This window comes from Lonchura striata, chromosome 3 (genome assembly GCF_046129695.1).
Source record: "Lonchura striata isolate bLonStr1 chromosome 3, bLonStr1.mat, whole genome shotgun sequence".
In the NCBI taxonomy this organism is placed as follows: domain Eukaryota; kingdom Metazoa; phylum Chordata; class Aves; order Passeriformes; family Estrildidae; genus Lonchura; species Lonchura striata.
Genome location: NC_134605.1, coordinates 62,081,002 through 62,090,035, shown reverse-complemented (window position 1 = coordinate 62,090,035; position 9,034 = coordinate 62,081,002). Strand labels below are relative to the sequence as shown.

The 9,034-nt window shown below is 41.4% G+C and overlaps 1 protein-coding gene across 1 annotated transcript; it reads left to right on the top strand.

The window, feature by feature from the left end:
• The first annotated feature begins 1,718 nt into the window (after nucleotides 1–1,718).
• Nucleotides 1,719–8,607, top strand: CENPW (centromere protein W). The gene is made up of 3 exons (XM_021547117.2): nucleotides 1,719–1,909; nucleotides 6,665–6,778; nucleotides 8,410–8,607. The coding sequence occupies exons 1-3, from the start codon at nucleotides 1,820–1,822 to the stop codon at nucleotides 8,434–8,436; spliced, it is 231 nt and encodes a 76-aa protein (XP_021402792.1). The 5' UTR covers nucleotides 1,719–1,819; the 3' UTR covers nucleotides 8,437–8,607.
• Nucleotides 8,608–9,034: the final 427 nt, after the last annotated feature.

The following is a 9,034-nucleotide window of genomic DNA, read 5'->3' as shown; positions in this document are numbered from 1 at the left end:
GACAGTCAGAACTGAAAGAACAAAACAACATTATCAAATCTCTTACAGAGTATGAAGAACTGGCAAATCTTAAATTCTCTCCTGCTGTCAGATATCATACCTCTGTCTGGACTACATTTTGTGCATATTGTAAAATTAAAAACCTAAAATATTAAATCATACAGACTTAAGAACATACTTCAACAAAACTGATTCATATCTGGGTGCTGGTATTTTGAATATATTAAGACGATAGATTTATCTTATCAACATTTAAACTTGTAAGCATCCCATAGGCCAAAGAAAACAAAAAAACCCTAATAAATATGCTGAAAAACCCCATACCTCAGTATGAAATCCTGACCCCTTCTCCAACTAAGTACACACCGTCCAAATACACTGAGAATGCCAAGCTACAGGGGCCCCTCTGTGGGGAAGCCCGTATTTCAGTCGGCAGCATCCGTCAGCTACAGCAGGAGTGCAGGGACAGATGCTGGAGGAAGGATGACACGGCAAGTGGTGGCCGGTTTCAGAACCACTGTGTGTTTCTCTGTATGAATAAGTCAATGCCATACGTGTACTAAGGCAGGATTTTGTCCGTATTTACGCGTAGAGCACAACTATCACTCTAGGCTCGTTTCAGTGTGAGATTACGGTGCTAATTAGGCTCTCGGTCCCGCAGTACTGCCCCATCTCCCAGCAGGGCCACACAGTCTAAGTGGGGCAAAAGCGTGCTGTACAAGTGCCTGGGCTGCTGCGGCAAGTAAACTCCAGCACACGGGGGCACGACCGCCAGCTCCAAACCCACCGCCGAGGCCGGCTGAGACGACCCGGCCGCCCCCCGCGCGCCGGGAGATTCCCGGGCAGCGCCGCTCGAGGGCTCGGGAACGGCACTCCGGGAATGCCCGCTCGCTCCCCGTCCTTGTCACTAGCAAGGCCTGGGTGGAGTGTCGGCAACTCGCTACAGCCAGGCCAAAGCCAGCTCTCGGTTCGCTCACAAGGGAAGCGGACCGGCTCCGAGGGGCTCGCGAGGGGAGCGCCCGCGGCGGTGTCCGCCAGGACCCGCCTGTCCCTCGGACGCCCGCTCGGGGAGCGCCTTTCCCCGCTCGGGGAGCGCCTTTCCCCGCTCTCGGGGAGCGCCTTTCCCCGCTCTCGGGGAGCGCCTTTCCCCGCTCTCGGGGAGCGCCTTTCCCCGCGCTCGGGGAGCGCCTTTCCCCGCTCTCGGGGAGCGCCTTTCCCCGCGCTCGGGGAGCGCCTTTCCGTGCTCTCGGGGAGCGCCTTTCCCCGCTCTCGGGGAGCGCCTTTCCCCGCTCGGGGAGCGCCTTTCCCCGCTCTCGGGGAGCGCCTTTCCGTGCTCTCGGGGAGCGCCTTTCCCCGCGCTCGGGGAGCGCCTTTCCCCGCTCTCGGGGAGCGCTTTTCCCCGCTCGGGGAGCGCTTTTCCCCGCTCTCGGGGAGCGCCTTTCCCCGCTCTCGGGGAGCGCCTTTCCTCGCTCGGGAAGCGCCTTTCCCGCTCTCGGGGAGCGCCTTTCCCCGCGCTCGGGGAGCGCCTTTCCGTGCTCTCGGGGAGCGCGTTTCCCCGCTCGTGCGCCACCCGGCCGGGGCGGCGCGGGAAGCGCGGCGCGGCCCCGCGCGCGGGCCCCGCGAAAGCCCCGGCAGCGGGCGCGGGGCGGGGCGCGGGGGCGGTGCCGCGCGCGGCCGTTGGGAAGTTGCGTCACGGCGGGCGCGCGCGGCTGCGCGAGGGCGGCGGATTCGAACGGCGCAGGGAGCGAGGGCGGCGCGGGATCGGCGGGAGGAGGAGGAGGAAGGAGAGGAAGGCAGGAAGGCAGGCGGGAGACGGAGGATGAGGAGCACGGCGCCCCGCGGCACTTTACGGAAAATTCTAAAGAAGCACAAGCCGCAGTTATGCCTGGCGGCCAACGTCGATTTGCTGGTGAGGAAGGAGAGGGGCGCGGGAGAGGCGCGGCTGCGGCTGCCCCGGGGAGTCCGGCGCAGCTCCTGCTTTTGGCCGCGGCGGCAGCCGCAGCTGCGCTGCTGGTCCGAGGGCAGCCGGCCCCAAACTGGGACGCTTACTCCCTAAACGCTCTGGCCTGTGCCCCCTGGGGCGCTTTGGACGTGGCGGGATGTCTAATTGCTACTAATTGTGCTTCTGCAGGGACCCGCAGGCAGGGGGGAGGCAAAGCTTGGAGGGACAGACGGTTGGTCTGTGAGAAAACAGGGATGAGCAGAGATCGCCGCTTTGCTGGTGGCTGCTGTATTGTAGCTCTTTGACAGGGATCTTGGGGATTCAGAGGCGGGCTTTTGTGCCACTATGTCCACACTGATGTTCACAGAGTTTGGTGTAGACACCGCGAAACATCAGTTTGGATTACCTGGCTGCTGTATGCCGGTGTTTGTGTAGAGCAGTTCGGGCGTACAGGTAGTCAGCTGAGCTGTGGTCGGTGAGTTGCTAAGCTGCTATGGCACCTTGAGTGCTCACATGTTTTTAGAAGGCCATCTAAGTCGACTCTGCCCTAAACTGTGAGATGACAAGTCTTGTTAGTAATTCAGTAAGGTGTTGGGGTCCTGATCACGGTTAAAAATGCCTGCCAGAAAGGTGCGGACAAAAGATTTGCAAGTTTGCAAAAACAGGCCAATAAAGCTGAATAACTGCTGACCTGCTCTAAGGGATTTGTAGCACAGGTAGGGTTTGTCTCACCAAGAAATTATTTGACTACAGGAGGGAAACCTGACCTCAAGAGAGCTTATGCTAGTTGCTGTATTGAAAAAAAAATCATAAGAAAGATAAATCTTTGAAATAACTTGGTAGACTTAACTTGCTGGACTGTGATATCCTCTTGTTTACAAATGTATGTGGCTCTCAGAGCATTAAAGCATTAACACTAGTATGTTGTATACTGGTATGGGCCCTGACTTGAGTTGTAAGTCCATGCTTTGTAGGTGTATAAAAATTGTTTCTTGCAGCATCTTGCATGTTGGTATCTGGATATATGAAGCTAAATGTATAAAACATATAACATTAAAATAAGTAATATGAGATTAAAATGAATGAAAATGGCAATTACTTGAGAGTATTTACATTTGAATGCAAACATTAAATATTTTTCTAACGGAGTGGAGCTAATAAAAATATGATCACTTCCTGATGTTTTTGCTGCCTTTGGATTTTTTATGGACTAAGGACCTGGCCTCTTGCTACTCATGCTCAGACCTGCTCAAAGCTTACTCAGTAGAATGCAGTAGTCAACTAATCAAATGCACACAATCACACTTTTTTTTTTTCAATCCTTGGTAACAGCTGGTCTGTGTTTCCAGAGTAATGAAAATTTGGCTTCAAAGTAGTGTGCTGTCTAAAAAGGGGTAAGTGGTACATCACTCCAAATCTTGGCCTTTGGTTCCCATCTCTTCCTGGTCCTGGCACTAAAGTTCTCTGAGCTGCAAAGACAGTCAGTGAATTGAATTCACTGAGACTAATAAACAACAGCAATCAGATCCAGCTTAAAATATGGCCATGCAAATGTTCATTGCAACACAAAGGATGAAATCAGAATGAATTTTAATAATGTGATGTAAACTTAGATTATCTCTTCTGGTGATGTCAGATTACACAGCTTTTATATTACAAGGCTTGGCTTTTTTATTTTACCTTTAAACAAGAATGTCCAGGTGTGGTGGTTTTCCATGATGTTCTTCAACTAGGTTTGTGTGTAACAGCTCTTTCACTCTTTATTTCCGTGGCTAAATAATCAACACAGCTGAAATTATACCTCTTTTATGAGGCAAAAAAAAAAAAAAAAAAAAAAAAGGATTGGTGAGTTTATTGTGTAGTAAGACAAGTAACAAATTTTTAGTATGTTTTCTAGTGCCTGTGTTATTCTCTACAAACCCTGTAAGAGTGATTAGATGGCATAGTAGCTGTCTTAACAAGATGGAGTCATATACTTTTTGAGCAGAGAGCTTATTTCTTCTCGAGGGAAGTATGAGAAATGTACTAGTTCAATTTCTGGGCTATCTTCCAGAATGATCCATGCTTTATGTCTGAATGTATTGCAGTATGTGCCCATTTCAATAAATTGGTCTGCCTGCCTTAGGAGAAAATAAGATTGCTTTCTTTATTCCCTGACCTTCAGTGATTATTTGCTTGGTAAACCAATGTCTTCTTACATGATTGTAACAAGTTTGAAAGGCATAAAAATTCAGAAAATTTTGTTAAATACTTGGAGATGGTTTCTTCACTTTTGATCAAGTCTCTTCTTGAAATCTGAAGCTTTTTCATAACCTGTTTCTTAGTGTTAACATCTATCTCTTTGTGTGGTGTAGCTATCAAATTTCATTAGCCTTTTCTTAGGAAGATGTTTGATTTTTTGTTTTCTTTCTTTTTTTGTTTAAGGAGTATGATAATATCTTTGGGTAAAGAGATGTAAATACTTTTATAGGTTTTTTCAAGGCTCTTTTCAAAAATAAGAGGTAATGATTTTAGTACTGAAGTTCAGATAGTTCCCCAATGGTCAGAGAAGAAAATATGCAAGCATTGTTCTAGCTTGCAATAATAGAAGAAAAGCAGGATCTCAGGTGCTTCTTTTATGCTAGAACAGCACATGTGTGTTTCCATTGCAGGAAAAGCTTAAAATATTGCACTGAATGGTCTCTTTTTAATTGGTTGTCACCGCAGAATAATTAATAATTGTACATTGAAAGTGAAGTATTAGTCTAAAGAATTGTTTTGAAGTTACGGCAGTAAAACAAAATTACAGTGGTTGTCCATGCTATTCCTGAGTTCTGTTGAACAGGTGTATGGAAGTTGCTGTGTAAACAGTGCTGTGAATTTTTTACATATGTTCTTAAAATTTTACAGCCTTTTTTTCCTAGAAAGTAGGCATCCGGTTTTGTAAGGTGAATTTCATAACTAGTTAGTTCAACACTGTTTTTAAATTTTATGCGGAAGGACAATAATTTAACATGTAGCAAAGCAATGTCCTTAAAGAAATGTGATATTGCTTAGTTACTTGCCAGTAACTGTCCTAGTCATGGTATTCAGTCATTCTACCTTTCACTAGCCTTTCTCAATTGCCTTGAATAACCTGGAATATTTTCACCTGTGTGCTCTGTTGTGGAATGTTCCAATTTTAGTTATGTGACTGTTTAAATCTGTTGGAGTACAGGGGAAGCTTCTCTACATGCAGCAATTCACTTTGAAAGTAGGAAAAGAAAGGTACAGTGATTTTGAGAGAAGATGCTGTTTTATAATGCAATTTTAAAATTAACACTTTTGCTTTTAGGTATCTCAGAGAAGGTCATGCAAATGTGGAAGCTTTTGTTCCATCTCACTTCTCCTTCAGGTTGTTTCCAGAAATCTAATCTCTATGTTGATAAGTTTAATAGTGAGAATTCTATTGTTGAACATTATTTTAGTGACACTGCTTGATTCTGCTGGAAATAAGTTCAGTGTGAATAATTAAAGACTGGTTCTAAAATGGCTCTTATGTGAAATAAATCTCCAGGCACGTATGCTTTTTGTGTAGTAGATGCTTCCAAATGATGTTAAATATTATGTAAATTTATCTATTGCGCTCTGACTTAATTTAGTTAAGGCTATTTAAAAAAAAAAACACCTAAACTGCTTGTCATATGAACAGAGTTCTTATGACAGGAGCATGTAACAGATTCTTCGTGCTGCAAACCCACTGCCGATGTATTTCTTTTAAACTCTTAATTTGTAACTTTCCATATTATGTTTTTCCAGGCTTTACAGATAAGTATGGCAGAATAAATGCATCACCTTATTAATATAAATCAAATTTTCATGTGTTTCAGTAATATTTTTCCAAGCACTTGATTGAAAAAGTCTATTTGTACACTTCATGTAGTTTGAAAGTTTAATTTACAAAGGTGTAATTATCAATTTTTCAGATTGGGTTATTAAAATAGTTGACATAATGCCTGTATAATGCTAGAAGTTTGTCTTGTAGGTTAATTACCACACAAATGTGCTATTTGCTGGCAGTTTTAGTCCAAGCTGGAGCAGTTCTTTCCTTGCCTGCTGCAATTTTTTCCTGCTTCTGTATTAGCAGATCAGTATTCCATACGGAAAGGAATACTGCCTGACCAGTTCTTTTAATGTAAAAAAGCTAAGTGATGAGCTGGGAAAAAATGGATGCAACCTCCTGACACTGGAGAATTCCAAGTTCTGGAGAAATTAATGTCAATGTCGCTTTACACTGGAAAGGGGCAGAAGTCCTTGAACTTGTCTGTAGTCCTTATCTGGTGGTAAGGCAGGAATGACTTTGCTGTTCATAAAAGTCTGGCTGTTGTAGTCACTGAAAACTAACTGTATTTACTAGTAAGCAAAAAGACTCCTTATTCTCTGATATTTGTGTTTACATTTTATTATTAAAAACTGCTAATAAAAATCAGATTGATTCCTCTTAGATCAGTTGTGGTTTGCGTGATCATTTCTAAAGCACTTCTATAATTTAAATATACTAAATTTAAACTCTGTTTACAAGAATCGTGCATGAAGGGAATATCTTGGAAATATACTGAGGCTTGAACTGAGTGATAATTTTTTTTTTTCTGAGAATACCTTTCAGGAATTTGGAAGCAGTGTAATATGCAAATTTTCTGTTGCAAACAATGAATTTTTAAAAAAGCAAGCTTGAATAATTTTTTTTTCTTCTCTATTTTAAAGGTTCATTTGAGTTTCTTATTGTTTCTCCATCGGCTAGCAGAAGAAACCAGGACAAATGCTTTTGAGAACAAAAGTAAAACAATAAAACCTGAGCACATCATATCTGCAGCAAAGGTATTAACACACTTCTAATATTTTTCATTTTTGTAAAATGTATTATGACAGCTTATACAAAACTTAAAGTGTTCTTTGATTTATAATCCAAAACCAATAGACACTTAATATTCTTTGTTCATCACTGGCATAATTTACTGTTACCAAGACAACAAATTAACTCTCCTTGCCCTATTAAATATAACCCATTTTTTCTTGATTATTCCCTGTTTAAAGTCATAATTTCAATATATGAGTAAGTCTGCAAAATGGTCTACCAGCAAGCCTTCATGGCATGGAAGTCAGTCCAAAGTTGGAGGATCCTTACTTCAGCTGATAATACATCAAGGAAGCATGCTGTCATAACTTCAGTGATAGAAGTGAAGCTTTGTGGAACAGATGAGAAATAGTTCAGAGAGGTTCATATACCTTTCTTACATCTTCAGTTCTTACCTGCTTAGTCTGAAATAAGTTCGTAGTGGATTCTGGCAGCATTGTTTGGATACTTCTTGAACAAACAGGTACTTTGTGTAATCTATTTGGCAAGGAAAGAACTAAGGGAGAATTAGACTCTGGATTGTTATATGGGTAGTTCAGCATAACAAAATTTGCTGTATGAATATCTGTGAAAAAGGAATTTGCTGCATTGCAGAGCATGGAGAGTTTTGTTTACATGCAAAAGAAGGGAAAAGGGTAGATGTTACGCAGCTTTGTCTCTCTAGAAATAATTAGTGTCAAAATATGACTGAAATCCTTTTACTATTCTGTAACTCATTTCACTCCCTAGGATATGTCTGCTTTACCTTGTTGCCATGAAGGAATTCAGTCTATTTTATCTCTTTAATCGCCTTCTGCTGAACAAATTGGGAGGACGAAATTTGATGTTATCTGATAGTTTGGTCCTGTGGCCTCTGTTTATCTTCACTGGTTTTTTCCCTTCTGCTGAAAGGTTTAGTTTTATACTTTTCTATTGCTATAGTGACAGAAACATATACAGGATAATGTAGAGTAGCCAAGTAAATGTTCCACTTGGAGTCTTAAGGCAATCATGGTTTCTTTCTAACTGCAGTCTTAACACTTTTTGAACATTTTTGTGCTCCATTTATTTTTTTAAGGTGGAAAGAAAGGAAAAGCTGCTTATATTATAATAATTTTACTTAAATAATCCCACTTGGACTTTGAAGTTCATTTTTCAAATTAAACTCCAAACCAAAAGATGTCCTTCCAAAGGTCTGTGTGCTCTTGATATAGAAAGAAGTGAGGCATTGCAAACAAAAATTGAGCATAAGAGCTGTATTATTGAAAACCTTATTTCTTGTTTTTGTCTAGGCCCAACAGGGTAAGAATTTCAAGGAATCTACTGATGGCTCGAGAGTACTATTGCCATTTCACAGCATTAATTTTCAAAATAAGCCTTTTATGTTACAAATTCTTGCTTATGAATGTTCTTGCTTAAGAAAAAAACCTCAAATTTGAAATCTTTCTATATACTTTTGCTTTATTTCTGATATTTTCCCTAGAGTATCATCCTTTGCAACACAGCTCTTGGAAACAGATTAGCTAGATGAACCTTTGGTCTCAGTAGCCTAGTGTTTTGAATCTCTTGTCTGCTGCCTGAATTGTATTGATAAATATACTTTTTTTCTTTGCAGGTTATTTTAAAGAAAAGCAGAGGCTAGAAAACAGACCACTGGAATTTGAAAACACATTTTTCAATGTTTTCTAACTAACTTGAGTTACACTGTGAACCAGCTTTAGCACTTGTGGAACCTATTTAGTTTTCTTGACATCTATCTCCTGACTATCTTGCTGTTTCTTTAAAAAAGAAAAATTAAAAATCTTAAATTGTGTATTTTCGTACATTTCATGCATAATTTTAATTTATGAGTATCACTTGTCACTTAAGACTTTTGATGTACCTTATTTCATAATGATGGAGGAATGTTTGTACCATAGATACCCTATGGTACAATGCGGCATTTATTATTAAAAGTGCAAAACTTCTTAAGGGGAACAGTTGTTAAAAAAAACCACCAGTGCAAGTTTCACTAAATCTACTATAGATTGTGCAGTTCTTAGCAGGTTTACTAGCTAAACAAAATTATGGCTTTCAAAACAATCACTGTAGAAAGAAGTGTATTAAATACCTTATCTTCAGTTTATTTATAAATGTCTTGATAATTTTGAAATTACTTTGAAAAGTAGGTTGAAACTTCTGTGTTCTGGGGAAAGAATACATGGTATTTTAAATCATGGTTTGAACTGTTAAGCTGATGT

Coding starts and splice junctions, on each gene's coding strand:
- CENPW (XM_021547117.2), top strand. CDS start 1,820: ATGAGGAGCACGGCGCCCCGCGGCACTTTACGGAAAATTCTAAAGAAG. Junction 1,910..6,664: donor CGGCCAACGTCGATTTGCTG/GTGAGGAAGGAG, acceptor TCTATTTTAAAG/GTTCATTTGAGTTTCTTATT. Junction 6,779..8,409: donor ACATCATATCTGCAGCAAAG/GTATTAACACAC, acceptor TTTTCTTTGCAG/GTTATTTTAAAGAAAAGCAG.